Source organism: Dinoponera quadriceps, unplaced genomic scaffold, assembly GCF_001313825.1.
Source record: "Dinoponera quadriceps isolate SergipeBrazil2010 unplaced genomic scaffold, ASM131382v1 scaffold123, whole genome shotgun sequence".
Taxonomy (NCBI): domain Eukaryota; kingdom Metazoa; phylum Arthropoda; class Insecta; order Hymenoptera; family Formicidae; genus Dinoponera; species Dinoponera quadriceps.
The window spans coordinates 13,193-34,895 of NW_014554239.1; the positions used below are offsets into that span (position 1 = coordinate 13,193).

At 36.9% G+C, this 21,703-nt stretch overlaps 5 protein-coding genes across 6 annotated transcripts; 1 reads left to right on the plus strand and 4 right to left on the minus strand.

Annotated features, from left to right (window-relative positions):
• Nucleotides 1-1,374: 1,374 nt before the first annotated feature.
• On the minus strand, nucleotides 1,375-4,855 carry LOC106748186 (very-long-chain 3-oxoacyl-CoA reductase). The gene is made up of 4 exons (XM_014626495.1): nucleotides 4,252-4,855; nucleotides 2,632-3,007; nucleotides 2,075-2,418; nucleotides 1,375-1,990 (listed from the first exon to the last, which is right to left on the minus strand). Exons 2-4 carry the CDS (start codon nucleotides 3,004-3,006, stop codon nucleotides 1,720-1,722), a joined length of 990 nt encoding a protein of 329 aa, XP_014481981.1. The 5' UTR covers nucleotide 3,007; nucleotides 4,252-4,855; the 3' UTR covers nucleotides 1,375-1,719.
• An 859-nt stretch (nucleotides 4,856-5,714) lies between these two features.
• LOC106748045 (lethal(2)neighbour of Tid protein) lies at nucleotides 5,715-7,505 on the minus strand. Its single transcript, XM_014626257.1, has one exon. It carries the CDS (start codon nucleotides 7,424-7,426, stop codon nucleotides 6,116-6,118), a length of 1,311 nt encoding a protein of 436 aa, XP_014481743.1. The 5' UTR covers nucleotides 7,427-7,505; the 3' UTR covers nucleotides 5,715-6,115.
• Nucleotides 7,506-7,558: 53 nt separating this feature from the next.
• LOC106747990 (transcription factor 25) lies at nucleotides 7,559-11,343 on the plus strand. The gene is made up of 8 exons (XM_014626143.1): nucleotides 7,559-7,909; nucleotides 8,118-8,497; nucleotides 8,878-9,106; nucleotides 9,225-9,478; nucleotides 9,549-9,858; nucleotides 10,021-10,311; nucleotides 10,393-10,583; nucleotides 10,851-11,343. Exons 1-8 carry the CDS (start codon nucleotides 7,778-7,780, stop codon nucleotides 10,873-10,875), a joined length of 1,812 nt encoding a protein of 603 aa, XP_014481629.1. The 5' UTR covers nucleotides 7,559-7,777; the 3' UTR covers nucleotides 10,876-11,343.
• A 495-nt stretch (nucleotides 11,344-11,838) lies between these two features.
• On the minus strand, nucleotides 11,839-14,051 carry LOC106748111 (actin-related protein 3). The gene is made up of 6 exons (XM_014626376.1): nucleotides 13,920-14,051; nucleotides 13,483-13,663; nucleotides 13,080-13,394; nucleotides 12,681-12,995; nucleotides 12,134-12,352; nucleotides 11,839-12,053 (listed from the first exon to the last, which is right to left on the minus strand). Exons 1-6 carry the CDS (start codon nucleotides 13,961-13,963, stop codon nucleotides 11,874-11,876), a joined length of 1,254 nt encoding a protein of 417 aa, XP_014481862.1. The 5' UTR covers nucleotides 13,964-14,051; the 3' UTR covers nucleotides 11,839-11,873.
• Nucleotides 14,052-15,639: 1,588 nt separating this feature from the next.
• LOC106748697 (unconventional prefoldin RPB5 interactor 1-like) lies at nucleotides 15,640-20,990 on the minus strand. 2 transcript variants are annotated; one of them, XM_014627533.1, is made up of 5 exons: nucleotides 19,699-20,990; nucleotides 18,985-19,135; nucleotides 17,851-18,058; nucleotides 17,488-17,565; nucleotides 15,640-16,858 (listed from the first exon to the last, which is right to left on the minus strand). In XM_014627533.1, exons 1-3 carry the CDS (start codon nucleotides 20,299-20,301, stop codon nucleotides 17,868-17,870), a joined length of 945 nt encoding a protein of 314 aa, XP_014483019.1. In that variant the 5' UTR covers nucleotides 20,302-20,990; the 3' UTR covers nucleotides 15,640-16,858; nucleotides 17,488-17,565; nucleotides 17,851-17,867. The 2 variants fall into 2 exon arrangements, with proteins under 2 accessions (XP_014483019.1, XP_014483097.1); XM_014627611.1 differs by having other exon boundaries at nucleotides 15,640-16,861.
• Between the last annotated feature and the right edge of the window lie 713 nt (nucleotides 20,991-21,703).

The following is a 21,703-nucleotide window of genomic DNA, read 5'->3' on the forward strand; positions in this document are numbered from 1 at the left end:
ATTAGAATATTTTCCTGCATCCTTACGTACAAAACATACACACATATAAACATATGTGTGCGCGCGCATACAAAACACATACACACATACATACACGCACAGATTCATAATGTTGACCGAACAACAGTTCTTTGTAATTGTAAACATGGAACTTCTTTGGGCTTCTTGAAACTTCTTGTAACGTCTTCTTATCCATGATCCTGTGAAATATAAATTATTAGCAAATAAATAATTTCTCTTCATTGGTAAATACATAAAGTGAAAAGGCCCTTTTCCCTTGTCGTTGAGTTATATTATTTAAACGCAAAGATCCTTTTGATCCATCGTTGATCTCGTTGCGATCTCGATTTATCAATAGAAACTTGTAACTGCTTGTAGCGTGAAATTAGACGTGGATATTGGAGATTCAGGACTGTGAGAATTAAAGATCACTCAGTTTTACGGTGACATGTAATCCATTTGTGTGTGTGTATATACAGAGTAATCGCATGTACACCGGAGGATTTTTAGTATCAAACAAATCAACTTTTCGTTTACCAAAATTCCGTTCAAATTATATTTTTAAAATTTAGAGTTATTTCAAATTGTTAAGACTCGGCTATCTCCGGCAGCCATATGGCTTGTGTGACGTCAAAGGCAAGAAAAATATATATGACATACTATATATGACATAAAATATGTAATGGCTTTATTTTTTAGTTTTCCCTGAAAAACAGTTTCGTGATCTTTAAATCATTAAAATATGCGATAAACTGAGATGTAAATCTCTATCTCTATCTGATATGTAAATATTTTATTTTAAGATTACGAAATTATGTTTTTCGGATTTCAGATTCTTCAAGGTCTCACGTATTGCGAAACCATTACGTTTTTCAGGAGAAACGAAAAATAAAGCTACATGTCGCAAGAAATTTACTATGTCATTTAAATTAATTTACTATATTATATTATCATTTCTTACTTGTTACGTTACATAATCAATATGGCTTCCAGAAATAGTCGAGCCTTAAACACACAAGAAATTTTTCACACGACGTGTAGTTTCAATGGTTCAAAAATATTTATTACTTTGAAGAAAGCCAATGGACTAGCATTTATACACATTATTTATGCAAACAAGCTACATTCAAAATAGTAATCAATTCAGATAATATATATAATATACATATTGGGCAGTCAAATCTTTTATGAAGAAAACAATCTACATATGACTGATGAGATTTCGTGCTTTCGCTTCTGACTCACACGCAATCTAGCGTGCTAATTCAACAAATTCAAATAGGCCCTATTTAAGAAATATCTTCCGATGTATTCTGCATACGGTAATCCTGGGACACATTCTGTACATGCTACAATAATATTAATCAATATTAATTACATAAAATAATTTTATTTACCGCAATAAATTGCATTACAATATACACATACATAACGTACAAAATTGATCGAATTTTTTTTCTCCAAAAGGTACCGTCGAATAAAAGCTCAAAATCAAATAACAACCCCAGTAAACACCAATCATCGGTAACGTAGCATCAATGTTATAATTTCCTACTCAACAATGTTACTGTTACACAACACACGTTATATCGAATTTATATTATTGAGTGAATAAACATTGATGCTATGTTACTATTAGTTGATATTTGCTGGGAAGATAACGCACTGCGTCACAATAGCGGGCAGATACAATACGCGTGCGTTTCTTCTTTTCCGGAATCAATCGGTGCTAAGACGGGCACGTTGCGACGCGTCCTCTTGAGTCCTCGCCTTCACCTTTGCCTTGTGGCGTAGAGCACGACCTCTTATGTTAAGCATTGTCTTTGTGACTAGCCATACCGCGCCTGTTTCGCACAGGTAACGAAGAGCGTTTACGAATCCGACGATCAAGGAGTGAGGTGGATAGCCGGTCGTACGCGACTCTATGCCGACCGTCTTTAACGACGCCTCGACGAATTTCTCCGGAGTAGGCGCCATCCACGTTGCTCTCCTGAAAAAACCACGGGGCATTATATTACGGCCAGTTGAAATGACCTTCGTGCTAAGGCGACTTTGACTACGCAACGACTCTCACTTGATTTTGGACATTTTTGTTGCGACGGGTCCAGGAAGAACGCACTGGATGGTGACCCCTCTTGGCGCCGCTTCCGCTGCCAAATCGGCGCTGAGTTTGTCTATGTATGCTTTACTGGCGGAGTAAACGGACAGGTAAGGACTCGGTATAGCGGCGGCCGTTGAACTGATGTTTATTACTACCCCCTTCTTCCGCTCCAACATACCAGGTAGCAGAGCCCTCGCGACCCCAGTTACGCCGGCAACGTTTAACTGAAGTATCTTGGCAAGAACTTCCTCCGACACGTTCGTGAAAATCTCCGGATGATCGTAACTTGCGCCGGCATTGTTAACGAGGACGCCCACCTGCCCACGATGAATCAAATTTAATATCTTGATATCGAGCGAAGGTGAAGAAGAGACAAATTGAAGGTGAAGAAAGTAACGCAAGAATTTTTGGCACGCGTTTTCTCGCTTCTGACGTCATCAAACAAAAACAATTTGCAGCGACGGACCAGGAGTGTCTTATCAATTCGTGCGAGAATATGTATTGAATGATGTATCAAATCGCGTCGTTACCTCCAAGTCTTCCGTAGCTTTGGCGATTTCCGCATAAACCACTTGGCCCTCTGTTAAATCAGCTTCCACGACGCGGGTTTCGACTCCGTATTTCTGCTTGATTTCGGCAGCCACGTCTTTCAGCTTGGACATAGATCGCGAAACCAAAACAATGTCCAAACCTTTTTCAGCGAGCGCTTTGGCGAACGCTTTCCCAAGTCCGTCCGTCGCACCTGTTATCACTGCCCATTTCCCTTGAGTTCGTAAGTCAATTCCGAGTCCCAGACTCGGGGCGATTAATTTTTTCCACGCTAGAACAGCGGCTTTTACAAAAGCTCGCAAAGCGACGAGCGCTATTATCACCAATAATATACTCTCCCAGTACGTTAACGCCATTCTGTAATGATAATAACGACAACAATAGTAACTGCAGTAATAATAATATAATAAGCAGCAATGTACAAAATTAATTTAATTAATTAATATCTCTTCGATCGCTTCAATAGGATCATACTTGAATATTTTTAGTAAATTTTTTTTAAATAGATATTGAAGAGAAAACTTGCACTGTTTACAAAGATAAAAACGATACAACTTCCTTTAAAAACATCCTCAACGTTATTTTCAGAATCTTTTGATCTTATTTTTTAAATGAAAATATGTAGGTACGTAGAAAAAAAGCTAGATTCTTCAAATAAATAATTACTCCAATATTCTTTAGTAAATATTTTTACTTGGATCAAGTAATATTTACTTGATCCAAGTTTATTTAATCCAAGTAAAAATTTGCTAAGGAATAATTATTTGCTTAAATTTATAGCATTCTTTTTTCCCTGTACATTTCGTCGAGTCATCAAATGTAGTATGGTGTCGATTTGTAAGTCTCTACCTTTTTATCCAAGTTGACTTAAACGAATAAAAATTTTAATGCACCTCTTTTCGATTGCATGACTCTTTTCGATTGCATGACATTTAAAAGTTTCGACAGAATTTGACTTGCCATTGATAATTGATTCTTATCGTATTCCAATGCATACATGCCAGTCATTGCCGGTTCAGTTAATATAATGTATATATAATTACATATAGCATGATATGGCAATCGCATTTATTCCTATTTTCTTGTCGTATGTTCGTTAGTTTTCGCTAAGGTAAGTCACGAAAAATAGAATACTAAAATATTTTTATTAAGTTTCCCACGATAAATATTTAAGAGAAAACTTGGACTGTTCAGGGGTAAAAAGCGGTAAGACAAAGTAGGTTTCTTTCAAAGACATTTTGAAAATTCGTTAATCTGATCTGTTTTTAACGGAATTGTACGCAGTTTCTTTTATCTTTTACAGATTAATTCCTCTCACTTATTAGTCTGCGTATGACGCACAGAAATCGACGAATAAATACCCTACGAGATATTTCACATTTTATACTGATAACTATTCATGAGACAAAAAATTATACAGTTTGATTTCAGAGGAAAAACATCATGGAAATATAAATTGTTCGACTCGCTTATACACATATAGATATAATGCAACAATTTTCCAACAAAAGTAGCAGCGCATGCCGCAAAATTTCATCGTGATACAACTTTCTCCGACGGTTTCATAGTCGGTTCAGCCGCTTACTTTCTCGCTTTCTTACCTGTATTTGGTCTTATTGTAATTCGATTCTCCCGGATATCCGAGGTCCCACGCACAGCAGACCTTTTCATAGACAACAAAACGAAACCTATCGTTTAGGAACTCGTTCGAGGATTCTTATCTGCAAATGCTGACTGCGTGTCGCGAGTTCACTTAATGATAACGAGGTATGTCACGCGTTAATATCGTGGGAGCACTATTTCGGTGAGAACGAAGGTCAAGATCGAGGATAGTGTCACGGTAAGTACAACGAGGAAATGAAACAAAACGACGCGAGTAAATCGTAGAAAGGTGAGATCAAGTAGCCTGGAAGGGTGTCGCGCTCGAACCGGGTGTGCTCAGATACTGTCGCCGCGATACTGCAAAGCAAAAGCGGATACGATCGATGTTAACGGCGCGGTATCCTCCGGTGCGCGCGCAATGTCACGACTGAAGCGTATCGCACTGGTTAAGCTGATAAAGCGTTCAAGGAGAAGAGAGCAAATCGCGATTATATACAAGATTCCCGGACGGAATAACCGTTAGTGGACTAGCGGGAGAAAGGGGACGACTCTTTCCACTCGGCACACTTTGCGCTGTCCCGTTCTCGCGGTTTGTCTCGCTTTGGTAATTTCTATCATTCCTTATTCTGTATTGTCCGAAGCCTGAGCGAAGTTCGACCCTTTTCGAGTTAATTAATTTAACGGTTGTGTTACATTGTGCTTGAATTATAATTCTGTGATGCGAAAAATGTGTAGAGAAAATGAAAGAAAAACGATTCTTCTTCGCCAGCCCCCCCCCCCCACTTTTCGATTATTGCAAGCTTTTCAATTGTGCTGACATTGTGTTAAGGCAGTGCTTTCGAAAAAAATAATGAAAGAAATAAAAGAAACAAAATAGTTTTGGATGAAACAAAACATAGTTACATAACGTTTACATTCGTATCGTTAAATCAAACGGTGTACAATTACGTATCTGAATATATTACATACTGAAGTAAAACCGAATTTATGCTATGCTACTCAGGTATATTGATACGAAGTCTAGAAATCGTAGTTATAGACATGGATTGCGAGCGCAAATGGTCACAGTAAAGAAAGTGCCATTAAAATTGTTATACTGACGGAATCGAACTTGTACTGACTTATTCTATATCGTTACACTTATGCGAATACGTTGTGTTTTGTTTTGCCCAAAATTGTTTTTTTCTTTTTACTTCTTTCATTATTATTTTTCGGAGGTACTGCTTTAGCACAATGTTAACATAACTCAATGTAATTGAAAAAATCGAAAATGAGGACTGGCGAAAAAATTGTTCCTTTCACTTTTCCTCGTATTATAGATTTATAATTTCGAATACACACATGTAGCACAAATCTAACAAAAATCAGAACTGTCAAAATCAGTCAATTCAAAAAGCGAGGGCTAACTTCGTTCGGGCCTCTCCGAACGGTTTGTCCTCATTAATCTCATGTTACAGTTACAACTCGATCACCTGGATATCGCATATCGCCGAATCTACTTAATGAAACGTGAAACTAAGTCAATCGGATAATAAAAGTAGCGACAAAGCGATTTCATTTGTGAAAGAAACGTGCACGGATGGAAACACTGTTGTTCTTAATTTATTTCATTTCTATGTACAAAAGATACATATTTTACATATTCATATAGGTGTACGAGTGTTGCAACAACCCTGTAAAAGTTACAGAATGAACTAATAGCGTTTTGTACATTTCAAAACACGAATATAGTGTGAAAATGATTGATTGTAAATAAGATACACGCTTTTTCTCACTCTCACACTTTCTCTTTCTCTCACTCATTATATATATATATATATATATATTATTGTTGCACAGGAAGAAAATAGACGGCACCGTTTCTCATTCTTTTTTCGTATTGGCCGACCTATCTTTCAGAATTCCGTACAGCAGAATAACGTGGCACAGGTGTAAAGCCGCGCTACTGAAAACTGTACTCGGATATGTGTTCCAACACAATTCTATCAGGCCTAAAACAGTCAGTTTAAAGACAGTCTTATAATGGGTGCACCAGGCGATATACGGTAACGTATGATAATACCAGATATAAAATTGATAATGCAACGATCTGCTGAACACAACGCCGATGAAATTTGCGACGAAAAGAGGGTAGACAAACAACTGACTCATCATGGACGTGTCCACTCTCTCTTTACCGCGAAGCTGAGGTTTCAAATCTTTCTCGACTAGCTTCAATGTCGCGTACGACTTCATATAAGTGATCCAATTGGGCGCGCAGTAAAGCAACGTTAAGATATGCAGGAGTAACAGGGAAAGGTGAAAGTACGGATGAACAAATACATCTTCCGGTAAGAATCTCCAGTTCACGGTCCATTTAAATTCAAAAATTCTACCCAAATCGAAGGAACCTTTCACGTATGCGACTGGATTTGCCAGTAGAAACGGAAGGCCCAGGACCAGCTGTATGAATGCACAGAGAGATAAGTGTATCAACGTTTTGAACATCCCCAATATGCACAGGTAAGCGGTGAGGAGCGCCGGGGCGAACAACAATATATTCATCTTGACTGACACGGCGAGGCTGTACAGCGCGCTACCCAGGTACCAGCGATCGTCCAAAAACGCGTTGATGCTCGCGAATAGGAGCACCATCGCCACCGGGTCGTTGAACAACCTCAGAATGAATATCGAGTGTATCCGATAGGAGGTGCAACACATCAGGATCAGTACGTAGGGCGGCACTTTTCTCGTCCTCGCGTAAATTCGGAAAACCAGCGTCAGCGTGATCACGTACAGCGCCGCGAAGAAGTATTGCGCCGCTCTGATCTCCGTACCGCGTGAGGTCGTGTAGTACAAACCAACGAAGATGTAGACGAATCCGGCGGGATAGACCAACGGGCCGGTGTCACCTCTCAATTTCGTGTAATCGAGAGTGCCGTTGAGGAAGCCCTCGACCTCCTGCATGTACGCCTTCCAGTCGATCTCGGTGTACGGCACATTTTTGATAACCAGCACGTTCAACAGCACCTCCAGGATGATGAACGTTATCGCCGTCGACGGCAGCCTCCTCGGCTCGGTCAGCAGGGAGACGAAATATCGCCATTCTAAGTGACTTCTTACCCAACTTTTGCAATCTTTCTTCGAGAACTTTGCCGAGTTGACATTAACCCTACTTTCCCTGCGTGGCGCCATATTGTTTCGCTGTACACGTGGACAACAGCTGTGTCGCGCGTCATTTCCTCTTCACGCGTTCAGCGGAAATAACGTCTACTTGTACAGAGGGCGCATGAGAAGCAGCGTTTCCGAGAAATCCATATGGCGTGGCCGCTTCTCTCTATTTATATAATTCAATGCTCAGCGTGTAGTTCTCTCTTCTCGGAGAAAGATAACAATGTGTGCGAGATTTGACAACTGTTAGAAAAATTGCATCGGTGTCGTTGAAAAGTCGTGGTAGGAGGTACCTGTGAGTCCATTTGTCTATACTTCGGGAAATTGATCACGATTGTGTTTCAACATATTCTTCATATTTGTCAATAATTTCAAATGTCTACGCGTTATATGAAAAAAGTTTACGGCGGCAATGTAATCGCGGAAAAGGATAACAATAGTGCGAGTGACACAGAGATTTCGGTAAACAACGACACGAAGTCGAAATCTTTCAACGTTTTCGACGTGGTACATATTGATAGATATGCTGCAATTTTATGGATGTGATTCAATCTAATCAGGCTTGAAAGTATTCCAGTAGTGCGTATGACGTCATTAAACACGTATCATTTGTGCGAATGAATCCTATTCTGAAAACTTTGAAACCTATGAAAGTGAATCACACCCTAAATCTCTATCTAGAATTTATCTCCTGTATGACTATTTATATTTACAGTTAAATCAGAGCTCTGATAATGACAGCAAAGACACCAATGATAAGCAAGATGATGAGAATACGCTTTCAAACGATGTGAATTACAATGAGGCAAAACCCAAGAAAAAGAAAAAAAAACGTAAGAAGACAGAGAATGTTAAAAATCAGCAGCAGCAAGATGTGGAGTGCAACAAAAATATAGATGAAATTGAGCAAAGCATATGGGAAGTGAACCAACTGCTCGGAGAACCAGTACCAGGTTGCAGCAAACAAATATCTGAGCCACAATGGATCAATAAAATATCTAAGGAGGATATATTGACTATAGAGCATAAACATTTGAATCCATATAACGAATTGAAGAAAATTTTTGGTAGTAAAACTATACAAGCCGAACGAAGGTATAATTAAATACTTATTATTATCTCTTTTGCACGATTCCTTAAGATACCACATTGCTCGCAACAATTAAAGGATCAAAAATTTTCAAAATTTGGCAATTCCGTTTTGGTTTCTTCCATTGAAGGATAACTTCGCGAAAAAAAGTGGTAGCGATGTTTTTTTAATTTATTTGGAAACTAAAAGATTCAAGCTTCAAAATGACTGAAAAATCAAATTTCGAACCTGGAAAATTTTTGAACCTTTAATTGTTATGAGCAGTGTATTATAAAATTTTGTCAATTATGCACGCATAATATATTTAATAATATATAGATAGTAAATATATAGCCATTAATTTATAAACTATTATTAACTGTGAAGAATAACTCTATTTTCATAGCAAACGAAGAAATAGAAGTCGTTCTGGCCACTTGAAGAAAACATGGTTAGTTTGCCCTCGAGATAATTGGCCACCAATTGGTAAATCTGGATTATCAATGTCTTTAGATTATTCTATAGAAAGTACAGGGAATGTACAGTATTTTGTATACCAGCATAGTTCTTCATACAAACAGATACAACTAAAATTCTTGCAGGCTGTTGAAAGCTTGAATCCAGAGAACATAATTGTAAGTAAATGTACAACACCAGCAAACGTATACTGCAAAGTTCTAAAAATCAAATCTAACCGTTGTTTTTATCTGTCCACCTAGATATACCATATAAATGTTAACAATTATATTGCAGAGCATAGTAAATGCACATTCTTATCATGTAGATGCTCTCCTACAATTAGCTGAACTTTGTAAATTAAGTGAAGACTTAGCAATGGCAGCAGGCTTCATTGAAAGAGCTTTGTATTGCTTAGAATGTGCTTTTCATCCATCCTTCAATGTAACATCTGCACAGTGCAGATTAGATTACCGGAAACAGCAGAATCGTGCATTGTTTATAACACTTTTTAAACATCTTGGATTTGTTGGTGGACGTGCTTGTTACAGGTATACATTGTAACACATAACCCAAACAAATAGATTCAAACAATAAAAGGAAATTCTATTAAAATTTCAGAACAAGCTTGGAATTTTGTAAGTTACTTTTGTCATTGGATCCAGAAGGTGACCCACTAGCGGTAGTCTTGTTTATTGATTTTTATGCCTTAAGAGCTAAGGAATACGAATGGTTTATCAAGTTTTGTGATCTTTGGGAAAGCACCAGAAATTTAACTCAATTACCAAACATAGCATACAGCCTAGCCTTGGCTCACTTTCGTTTGGGAGAGAGATTTGATGCTGATGAGTTTTTGCAGAAGGCTCTTATCATGTTTCCAGGTGTACTGATGCTTTTACTTGAAAAATGTAGCATACAGACGGACAGCAAGGTATGTAAAAAATTATGTCACAAGAAAAATTCACGTGACTACGCTTCTAATGTCAATACGATTGCAGTGAGAAAACAGAAGCTTTAAATATTTCCTTTAAAAATTGTTCCTTGATATGCTGTTCTCAAAAATATTACTTATCGATACACTTTGTTTATTTAGGTGATGCGTCACGATTTCTTTAATTCTCAAGCACAAGCAAGTACGTCGCCGGCTTTAGAGAAACTACAAAATTTGTACGTAGCGCGTAGTTTTCATCTGTGGAAGGAGGCAGACATTTTACCATGGTTGGAGTCAAACGTACACACTGTGCTAAATCGCGTTGAGCTTAAAGACGATTATGTTAAGTACTGTCGAGTGAAGCGTAGCAAGAGATATCAAGGGATGCCAAAAAATATCTTGAGACACATCATTTTAGCGGATATAAAAGAAGTTATTGTTAATGTACAAGAGGTGTGTATATTTTACATACTACTAATGTGTCGTGAAATTATGCGATAGAATCTGTTGAGGCACGTATATTACTCATTCTAGATCCAGAATGAAGGACCAGTATTGTCACACGATCCATTGCCGCCGATAGACAGTATCAATATCTACAGAAGGACTACAACAAGTGAAAGAACAGCTCAAAGCAACTCAAACTTCTTTTCTCTTTTCTTTTCTTCATTATTTACGGGCATTGACGAGGTAGCGCCTGATGCTTTAAATGGTTTGCACCTCTTGTAAGTATATATTTATATATAAAAGTGGAAAAATGTGGAAAAAGGTGGAAAAAAGTGGAAAAAAGTGGGAAACATATATAATAGAGCTTTATTACATATGAGTTGGAAAGAGATATGTTTGTGTATGTGCTGTCCTAGTCGCAGTCAGTCTTATGTTATTATTAAGCATTTAAAAATGAACTATTAATTGCATAAAAGTATTAATATTTACATAGCTAATGTGCAATTGAATTAAATAATAATAACAATTATTATTTGTTTATTTAGTGAGGAGAATGATGATCACGCATAATAATGCCATTTTTCTAATCACATGGAACCTATGATGGCAAAACGATTAAAAACGACTCAAACAATTGAAACGATTAAAAACGATCAGGACGATTAAAAATAGTTAGAACGATGAAAAACGATTAAAACGGTAATGGTTAATCATAAATTGTGCAGTTTTATTACGTAACAACTGTAAGAATCTAGTATATAGCAATAGAGGAGGACAATTTATTTTCAAAATTATTTAATTTATTTAATTTATTACAAAAAGATAAAACAGCAGAGAGTTGTTGATTATTAGAATATCTGATCATTGAGAAATTCAATTTTTGAATATGCATATGTGATATTGTATTATCGTATAACATGGCATTAAATCGGTTAATTATTGTAACAAATCAATTATTACATATGTGTTTCTATACAACGTGTAAATACAATGAATGTACCTATATTGCAGTAAATAAAATATACAGAATAAATTCTATATACGTCTTATGTGTACATAAATGCTTTATATAAGGTGTAATGCAAGGTAAAATAGATGATTGAATTTCAGAAACGTATCCACTAAACTTAAGAATGAAAAAAAGGTTCTCTCTCTCTGTGGGTTTAGGAGATTCTTTCTCTTCGAGATATAAGCACTTTTTGTTTATGACGGAGTTTGACAGAAAAAAGCTGCAAACTTTTAAATCATACTATTTCATTCTCAAGATCAGGCTAAAATTATGTTCCTCAAGTTCAGTCATCTATTTCAGTTACACCTTGTTTATATATCGTATATCATAGTTTTGTATTACATATAAAAAAAAAAAACAGAGTAAAATATTACATTAATATTCATAAGGTAATTGTGTAAGTTCATAGATATGCTTTTTTAACATGATTCTTTTTGTAAATAGAAGTATGTGAAATTGTCTCTTTTTATAAACGAGCTAAAATGTTGAAACCTTGTATTTATTATTTAAAAAGCAAAAGATAATTCGATCGACGTATTCATCTCGTTTATTACACCCCTTACACCATACTGTGAAACACGGGATTATAACGACAAATTCCAGGACCATACTCTTGGTAAGCTTTCTTCGTGTGACAGACCGTGTAGAATTCTGGATCACTGGCCAGTAGTGCACCACCGTACCACACTGCGCAACGCTGCTTGTGATGCGATATCACACGAACGTCTATCGGTTTTGGCTGAAATATATAAATGTATAATTTAACAAATAAAAGATATATTTTATAAACAAGAAATCGCACTATACAGCGTCATTTACCGTAATATGGCTGCCACTTAGCGTTTCACTGAGCTTGAGTCGTGTATCAACAATCTTTTTAATGTCGCGCTGCAGTCTTCTGCCAAAATCTTTAAACATAGTGGATCCTCCCGATAACACGATATTACTATACAATGGTCTTCTGACATCGATTGGGCAGTTTTGAATCACATCGTCGACAATTTCATTAAGCGGTGTCGTGAAGTCTGGATTGGAAAACTGTAAATTTTCGTGTACAAAAATGACGAGCAAATTGATTAGATGGGCGATAAACTAACGTCGTCACGTATACAATCTTTTATATAGATGTACACTAAGTGGCATAATAGCCTTAACACTTACTAGTGACAATGCAATTTTTCGATCAAGCGCAATGAATATTCGTGCACAATGACCGCTGATTATTCTGTGAACCGGCAAATATCCTCCAAAGCAACAGTCATTATGCACAAACATGTAAAATCATTGTACGTGAATAATTCGATTGTCATTAGGCCTAATAAATATTATATCGCTTAATGTATGTGCATATGCACAAGCAACGTACCTCAGGATGGAAGAATATTTCCGGTCCGAGAAACCTTTCGTATCCGACGTCCACGACGAAAGGTTGCTTGGTGATACTATTGACACCTTCGTATTTCTTAATTTTCGTAGGATCACTATCGTATTTGGCAAATTCCTTCGATATATCTGGACATATGTAACAATATTTCTCTTTGATTGCTTTGGCAGTTTCTAATGATTGCTCAGGTGGTATTCCGATCTCTCGTTCCCTTAGCAGACTTTGTATAAAATAAGTAATATCACGACCCGCGATAGGAATGTGTTTTATGCAACTCCCTATAACAAAACCTTCCGCCTGTAAGATACAGTATTCATTGTCATTGCGGACTTTATAAGCACGATTTTAGACAGAAATTCGATGGTGCGTTTGTGTACATACTACTGGAATCACATGAGTCACACCATCTCCGCTATCGACAACAACGCCTGTTAAAGTACGATCCTCCACATTTTTGGCAGTCCATGAAGCAGCTAATGCAAGAACAGCTTGTACAGCTATGTAAAGTCCTGGCACATTAAACGACTCGAACATAATTTCTGCCGTATATTCTCGATTTTCCGGAGTGTTTAAAGGTGGTTCCGTTAACAGGAAGTAATGATCTTCGGGCTCTGATCGGAGATACTTGAAAATACATTGTTGCAGAAACTTCTCCATCAGATCCCAATCTTCTACCAGTCCATGTCTCACAGGATACTTTGTACAAGGTTGAAAAATATAATGATCAAAAACGCATTATTGAATATAATATTACTTCTTGCAAGAGCATTCCCTAGATAGGTACTTTAACTGAATATCCAGTGGCTTCAAAAGCTTCATCTCCGATATAAGCATCCAGATCCTCGACGCCCTTCGTAATCCTTCTTGCATTATTATCACCTACTTTAGCTGTTTCTTTAATAGCAATCGCTGAGGGTATGGTCAGCTGAGGCTCCTTGTTGCCAGCAAAACCCAATTTTGTGTATCTGCAAAATGAGTTTAAATGGACTGATATATATGCGCTATATATAGCACTTTGTTACGAGATAATGCAAGGCTTCTATTGTAAAAATTGATATAGGATATACGTGAATCATCGGGGAGGTGCGGTTACATTTTATCAAGTGTTTATCTACAGTACATGTCGCCAGTGACATATCGGTCGCTTTCTAACCTTAATCAGCTCCACCCTAAATTGTCGATTTTCCGTATATCTTCTACCACTTTAGAGATCACACTTACCCAGTGCCTACGTCAATGACGCACGCAGGCAAACGTCCGAGCATGATTTCAATTGTATCGTTGTATTATTCCGGTAAAACACGCTGGAACTGACAACCCGTATCCTTATCCTTGAACTGGCTGGGCATGGGCCATGCGCCACCTGTAGCGGAGTCTTGTAACCGTCTACCGACATGGATCGACGCTTTTTTACCATATGTTAACTTGCGCAACGATACAATTTCCAGCCGACAGTTGTCGATTACAGAATCCCGCTACAGATTGACGTATCTTGCAAGAGTGCAAGGTTACATTGAAATGTGGTTGGATGAAACAAACTTGTCTTTATGGATCACAGGCGAGTCAGAAAAGGCAATCAGCTCGGAATCAGGTCAAAATAAACTGCGATATATATAATGATATATGTCTACAACGAAAAAATACTGTTGTTTAAAAATTATATTTAAATACAATCGAAGTAAATACTTTTGGCTATTTGCATTTCTGACAATACATAATATCGACATTTAATTATAACATATGCCTGGATTGTTATTATCTTTGTGATATTAATTATATTCATTTCTTCATGATTTATGCTTTATCGTCATTATGTCTTATCTTGTATGTATATTGAAATCTTAATATTTTTAAAGTTATATTTCTTCTTTCTCAAATTCTTAATTTTTTAAAATAAAATTATATCCGACGAAAAATATTAGTATTTGAGGTTTTTTTTGTAATGTTTATATGTACGAAGTGTCCTATTTTAATCTATCACCACTTTTATCTTTGCGAAGATAAGAAAGGAAATAAATAGATTAAAATAAGACACCCTGTATATATATTTTGTAATATATTTCTATAAATTATAATATTAATATTATGTTATATATAAATTAATTTTCTGTATATCTTAAGTGGTTGGTAAGTTAACCGGTTGGTAAGTCGATAATGTGAATATTCTTTAATTATCCCTTCCTCGTCTGGCTCCATCTATCTAGTGGCGATTTTTTAATAGTACTTGATGTTGGTAAACAAACTATCTTACATTATCGACTACGAAATATATGAATGTAGATATATTATCATGTAATTATTGTAAACATATATAGACATTCAATAAATAATAATGAAATTATAGTAATTGTAAAAAAGAATGATACTTTCTGATGTAATAACTGCAAATAATTATATATGAAATTATGTTTTCGTTGAAAAAATTTGCATGCCAATATTAACCCTTTGCATTCGAGGGCTCCGGAGCGGAGCCATTTAAAATTTGTCTTCAAACTCGAGGGCTCCGCTATGGAGACAATGCAAATAACTTTTAGTTCATAACATAAGGACAAAGACAAATCGTAAAAACTATTGTGTATAGGATATTTCGCTCTTGCTATTTGCATTTGAGTTTGAAAAGTTTGAAGACAAATTTTAAATGGCTCCGCTCCGGAGCCCTCGAGTGCAAAGGGTTAAAATATGTCAATTTTCTGGATTAGAAAATGTCAGTATATAATAAATATAGTAGCTCTATAAAAAAGTGACATTTATTTATTCATCAATTCTTTTGTTATTTTATAAATATTAAGAGAGAAAGATATTTTTTTAAATTTACAACTGGGTATAGTTGTAAAATTCAATTTATTATTAACTATTATTAACTATTTATATTGTTTTATGAATATTGAGATATTGGAATGTTGGGACATCAAGATGCATAAATATATATTTAAAAATTAGATTACATTTTTCGCATTAATATATTTCTTTGATTTTATATATTTTGTGTAATGACATAAACGTGAGAGAGCATATCACAGTGTTTAAAACGTTAGTCGCAGTATGTGTGTCTAAGTTACACAATAATACATCCACATTTATATATTTCGCAATTTATAGTATTTTGTACATATCACATGAGGAAAGATGATGATCACAGGAGTAAATGGTCTGAAGGTTCGTTGATACAGAGACACAATCATATCTTCTTATTACGAAAATCTGTAGCATTGTAGTAATAATCATTTTGAAATAATTTATACATACGCAGTCTTGCATCTGTACTTTGACAAAGCTCATTGTCGTGTAACTTTCATATAGACATGTGACATCTTTCATAAATCTTTGTAATTTTTATGTATTAAAATACATCGATAAAGAGTTTCTTACGCGATAAAAATATCGTAAACATTAGGAAAATAATAACAGTGGCACGAATAAATACATTCGGTCGTTGTACTGTCAGTTCAAGAATACACATCGATCTGTTTTATTTAATACACAAAGTGTCTTTTAGAATTAAAGTATACATCAGAACTATACGTTTAAAAAAATATTGGTTCTCTCTCGATTTAATTTTTCATCAAACAAATGTTTCATCAAACAAATTCTATTCTTCTATTCGAGATCAAATTAATACAAATCTAGTTCTGGTATATACAGTTCTAGGACAGTCCGTGCATTAAATATACAATAGTGTAATATTATTATAATTATAAGACTAAGATTGAATTTATTACTCATTAACAAATCATCAATCGCCGAGTTGGACTAATCGCGTTGACAACATCATGATCCGTTTGATTATTATATGATCTTAAAATATGCGATCAATGTGGAAAATAAAAATTGCTCGATTAAGCATTACAGACTAGTTCTTACATGTACTACGGGAATTCAGCTTTCTACCGTGTTTTGCGGCAACATTTGATTCTGACGTTTGATTTAGTGTTGCCATACCGAGTATTCTTCTCGCGTCATTAAAGTATCGCATCGCTAGAAAGCAGAACTTAATCGATGACATGTTACAAAAATATCGCATAGATGAAGCACTATCAAAGCCGCCGTGGAGGGTAAAGTGGAAGATACAACTGTGGATCTGTTTCTCGGTGAAAGACCTTTCGACGTTGCACGAGCGTTAAAAAAGTCATTAGACGTGGTCGTTGTGCGTTGCGTATGATCTGCTGACAAGCAAATATCATTATAATCAAATTAGAAATTTTGATTCTATATTAACCCTGCCAATTTCGTTGGTCTAAAAGGACCAATAGGGAATTTGAGATATAATATTATAATTATTGTTTTATGTACGCACATTAATACTATAAATGGTTTATTTCTCACTATTTTCTCTATATTAAATTTTAGAGAATGATTTATTTCAATAAATTATTCAATATTTGATTACTTACAAGATATAAAAATCTAGTAAAGATATAAAATAGAATACTTTATAGCTCAAGGAATATTATTACATGCAAGAAATAGCACTTGCGAGATTCATATTAGATTTTAATTGTATGAAATAAGTACAGGTTGACGAATTATCAAATATTTACGAAACTATTTAAAATTTCGAATAATGATGAACTGTAAATGATTCGATATAGAAAAAAACGGCAGTAAATAATCATTTGTAGCATTAAGGTAGGACAATAAACTGCATAATGTTACATCTGGGGATTCTACGTTAGTTATTTCCAAGTTCGATAGAATCTGCAGAATTAATGTAAAATCGAAATTTTGATTCGGATATCAGTTATGTATCTTTCGAAGTTTACAATAAGGATTGCTAAATTTAATGACATACCGTTTAGTCGAAGACATGCGTACCCTGTCAGTTGTTGTCACCGATACGATTGAAACGATTCAATGAACTGAGACATTACTGGAAAAAGACGGGAAGAAATTAGACATATTCTTACACGCAAAGTACGCGAATAGCGCAAATAATAGAAATGGAATTTTTTACTACTTTACATATCGCGAATGTTTGATAATCTCTCTTTTATCTGATTATATAGACGTGTTCATAAGTGATCCTGGACAACACAAACGTAGATTTAATGTAGGAGCAAAAATAAAAGTTTCCCTGCGTCTTCTCGTGAAAAGTACGGTCGTTAGATAAAGCGTACGAAAAAAAAAAAAACGTATCGAAAGCATATTTCTTTACCTATTCTCGTGCTTGTCTTAATGACGTCGGATCAGACGAGTGCGATGGTGGAGAACATTGGTGACGATTCGGGTTTCTTCGTCCGATTCAACCGATTGACGCCGCGTCAGCCGGTTGGTCGGCGTACCACAAAAAGACGAAGTAGCGGCTTGCTTCGCTTGTGGTGTCGGGAACGAGGAGCGGCGGATGAGCGGAGGCGGACGCGCTCCTGAGGGGGTGGATAATTCAATTTTTCTGACTTACGTCTGCCCGCTAACCGCATTAAAGCCTTTACCTCGCATCGCTAGCGGTATTCTGTGCACTGTGACATGAGTACTTGTTTCTCTCAGTGCTTTCATACACAGTAAAAAATTCCATGTTAAAAACAATTCGCTGAAATTTTGTGTTACACACGGGAAAATGTGTTGAAAAGTACGCAAATATAATGTTAAATTAGCACATTTCCTGTGTTAAAGCGATACGAAACTTCAGTGGACAGTTTTTAACCCAAAATATTTTACTGTGTAATTAAAAAAGTACAACAGCAATGAGTAAACAAGATTTTTTTCATTATTCAAAACATGTAGAATCCCTTATATGGAGAAACTATTGTAATCGCCGCAGGGAATATTTTTCATTAATTAAAGATGTGAATTTACAAATCTCATTAGTACAAAATACCGCTAGAAGGAGGGATGGGTCGTGGATATAGAAAATAGAAACTAACAAAATATAAACTTCGAATATCTAAGTTATCAAAAGACTGCGCAAAATAATTTCAATTAGGGATTTCTGAGAAATGTATATATTGCTTTTGAATATATACACGGAAAAAGTAACTCCGTGAACATAACTGAATTTTCCATTGCCTGGGGATCAGACGAAAATTCGGTTCGTAGGAAGAGAAAAATTCCTGTAGGAAGTTTCTACTCAGTCAATTGTTCTTAGTTCTCCCAGCCGAGTTTTAATGCAACTAAATGTTCACACGAGTGTCTCATTCACGGTAACAGAGATAACGGAGCGCATTTCTTGTTACTGAGTTTTCATCTTCCTTATTCAGTTGCAAGAACTGACATTTTTCTTCCGTGTACATGCTTCTTCTCCCTCAAAGATACTTCTTTTTGTATACTTACTATTCTTACTTCTCGCACGTACCTAACAAACGCAATGCGGAACGGTGCATTCCATGTATCTCAAAGGACCTCTGACTTTTAATTAATTCTCTTGAAATGGGACGATTTGGAGCGGGTAGGTCCACGTTGGAGGAGCATCGTCGCGAAATAGTCGTGCCTGCCCTAGACGAATCCTTATGCATTTTTGAAAAGAAAAGGTGCAATAGAGAGTTTGACGAATGGTTGTCTATCCGAGCATCGAGAGACGGTCTAGCTATTAGTTCCGCGAACGAACTAGCGCGAAACTCTTATCCGTCGGTCTCTGTCGAATATCGCAATCAATCCTGAACGGTGCAAAATATCGAGAACATGTATATGTATGTGTGTGTGTGTATGTATGTGTTGTATGTGTTTCATATGAACAATTTCAATTTAGATTTGGTAACACGTAGGTGCAATTTGCGGATTCGTGCGTAACATGCTCAAAGAATTAATAACGACCAGTACGATTAATCGCTTGCGTTGGAACTCGGTTATCAACCTTCAGTCGAAATGTGCTCATTTAGTGGTAATTTGATTTTCAGCTAATCGTTCGTCTGGTTAGGGCAATCACTTGAAATAATACCGAGCTGTCTTTAAGAAACGAGCATCTTGGGCGGTAAAATCTTCACTGACTATAAAATGACGGTAGACATTCATGAGAATACCAAGTTCCAACGCAGGAACTCGAGAACTTGCGTAATGCGTGGCGCAGTACTTTTTCTCTGGCGAATTCGAAGCGTATTCGTAGTACTTCAACGAGAGCGGCTATTACTGATATGAGTAACATCGCCACGAGTATGTGGCCCGCAACCGTGACTGACTTCGTCTGGCGCATTTTCAAGATATCATCCGCATTTTCCTTCATCAGCTGGTCGATGCCTCTCTTGATCTTGCGAATTTCCCCAATTTCTCGGCTATCCTCTTCCTCTTCGGAATTGTCGTCATCATCGTCGTCGTCGTCGTCGTCATCGTCATCATTCTTGTTATCATTATCTTCATCGTCGTCGTCGTCGTCATCGTCATCTCGCACGTATGTGCAATTTCCATCGTAATCGTTGAGAAAGACGGACGATAGGCGATCCTCGTACGGTAGATTCGGGCACCGTCTCAACTTTCGATGATCCATCGGTATCACGGGCAGCCTCTCTTTCCCCAGGTCGGCCGGGTCGGTGACATTAGTCTCTTCGCTATCGCGATCCTGATTGTCATAACTCGTGTCGAACAACAATCGCAACGGCAGAGACAGCAGCACGCCGAATATCGCCAGTATCAGCAGAATGCTGACGTTGATACCCAACGACAGTCGTTTCTCGGTCATGTTGGCCAAGTGTCGGCACCGCCAACGCGTCGTTGTTTACCGGTGCGCCTTTAATTCACGGCCGATGATGCGGTCGTTCTCGCGGATTTCCATGGCAACACACAGCGCACATCCGATCCCGTTCGAAGCTGCGGAGTCGCGCGCGCGCCTCGAATCCCGCTCGCCGATCGTCTCCGGATGGGAGCCCAGCGGATGCACTTTCTAATTGTCGTTCGGTCGGGCAACACACTATCGGCGCGTCGACGACGTGTATCCCTCGTTCGTAACGTCTTCTTCGCAGTCCCGACGCAACTGTTGCGCGTACCGTCGTGCAAGCAACGGCTCGCAGTGAACCTGGACGTCGGCTGGATATTGATTTCCCCAGGTGGACCGAGCACGTACGCGCAAGTCTAGCGGTGCCTCGTTTGCACTCGGCGGACACCTTGCACACGCCGGTAATTAGATTATGCTTATGGGGAACGGGACGATTTGCACGCGGCTTTAAACACGTCGAAGGACGGCCGAGAATACTCGCGAATAGGTTACCCTGTTAAAAAAAAAAAAAAGAAAACAGGTAGGAATCCATATAGGAAATCTATATGGAATCCTGTATATTAGAAAATGAGTTTGGTTGGATCTACCTGATATTGGACAACCGAATGCGTTTTGGTTTAAGGAATTTTTAACAAAGGAATTTCTAATTGAGGAATTTCTAATATAAAATTTCTAATTCTCACGAGCTTGGTTCTTACACTAGAAAAAGGATTTGATAACAATTGTCAAATATTTAATAAAATAGTTTCAACTGAATGATTTGGTTACAATAACCAAATTATCTGAACGCGTATTCTGAAGTCTCTCTTATCCTCTGAATAACATTATCTGAATAACACTTTATCATATTCTTGTTCATTTCCTACGCAATATTGTTACAACTAATGAGAATGCATTAATACAAGACAGGCGGGAAAAAATTAGTCTCAAATCAAGAATAGATATTCTCATTCTCATCAGGAATATTATAATTTTCTTAGGAGATTTTTAGTTATGATTTAACGAAATTTGTATTAATACAAGTATTACTTGTATCCAATTCAAAGGGCTAAAAATCTTCTAAAAACATTATAATATTTTTGCTCATACATAACAATATCTATCATTGATTTGAGACTATTTTTTTCTGTGCGGTATCTAGATGGATATCGGGGAAAACTGCATACGTTTCTATCAGGGATGGTTTTCTGCAGGGATTTTTAATATCCCACGTGAGTTCTCCTGCATTTCCGTGGTAATTCACCTGGAAATGTCTAACATGCTGAAGATTATCGAGAAAAATTTTTTCTCAGAGTGTCACGGAGGAGAATCGGCGAACTATCCTGTAGTTGATAGAACGCGCGTTAAGTAACGCTACGTTTTAAAGAAT

What these genes read in the sequence shown, in the direction of transcription:
- LOC106748111 (XM_014626376.1), bottom strand. Translation starts at nt 13,963, where the DNA reads ATGCTCGGACGTTTGCCTGCGTGCGTCATTGACGTAGGCACTGG. An exon ending in TGACTCATGTGATTCCAGTA is followed by an intron (nt 12,996 to 13,079) that starts GTATGTACACAA and finishes TGTATCTTACAG; the next exon opens with GCGGAAGGTTTTGTTATAGG. An exon ending in AAATATTCTTCCATCCTGAG is followed by an intron (nt 12,353 to 12,680) that starts GTACGTTGCTTG and finishes GAAAATTTACAG; the next exon opens with TTTTCCAATCCAGACTTCAC.
- LOC106748186 (XM_014626495.1), bottom strand. Translation starts at nt 3,006, where the DNA reads ATGGCGTTAACGTACTGGGAGAGTATATTATTGGTGATAATAGCGCTC. An exon ending in AAGCTACGGAAGACTTGGAG is followed by an intron (nt 2,419 to 2,631) that starts GTAACGACGCGA and finishes CATCGTGGGCAG; the next exon opens with GTGGGCGTCCTCGTTAACAA. An exon ending in ACAAAAATGTCCAAAATCAA is followed by an intron (nt 1,991 to 2,074) that starts GTGAGAGTCGTT and finishes TGGTTTTTTCAG; the next exon opens with GAGAGCAACGTGGATGGCGC.
- LOC106747990 (XM_014626143.1), top strand. Translation starts at nt 7,778, where the DNA reads ATGTCTACGCGTTATATGAAAAAAGTTTACGGCGGCAATGTAATCGCG. An exon ending in ACTATACAAGCCGAACGAAG is followed by an intron (nt 8,498 to 8,877) that starts GTATAATTAAAT and finishes CTATTTTCATAG; the next exon opens with CAAACGAAGAAATAGAAGTC. An exon ending in TGAATCCAGAGAACATAATT is followed by an intron (nt 9,107 to 9,224) that starts GTAAGTAAATGT and finishes ATTATATTGCAG; the next exon opens with AGCATAGTAAATGCACATTC.
- LOC106748045 (XM_014626257.1), bottom strand. Translation starts at nt 7,426, where the DNA reads ATGGCGCCACGCAGGGAAAGTAGGGTTAATGTCAACTCGGCAAAGTTC.
- LOC106748697 (XM_014627533.1), bottom strand. Translation starts at nt 20,301, where the DNA reads ATGACCGAGAAACGACTGTCGTTGGGTATCAACGTCAGCATTCTGCTG. An exon ending in TCGAATTCGCCAGAGAAAAA is followed by an intron (nt 19,136 to 19,698) that starts GTACTGCGCCAC and finishes AAAATGCATAAG; the next exon opens with GATTCGTCTAGGGCAGGCAC. An exon ending in TTCCGCATTGCGTTTGTTAG is followed by an intron (nt 18,059 to 18,984) that starts GTACGTGCGAGA and finishes CCACCCCCTCAG; the next exon opens with GAGCGCGTCCGCCTCCGCTC.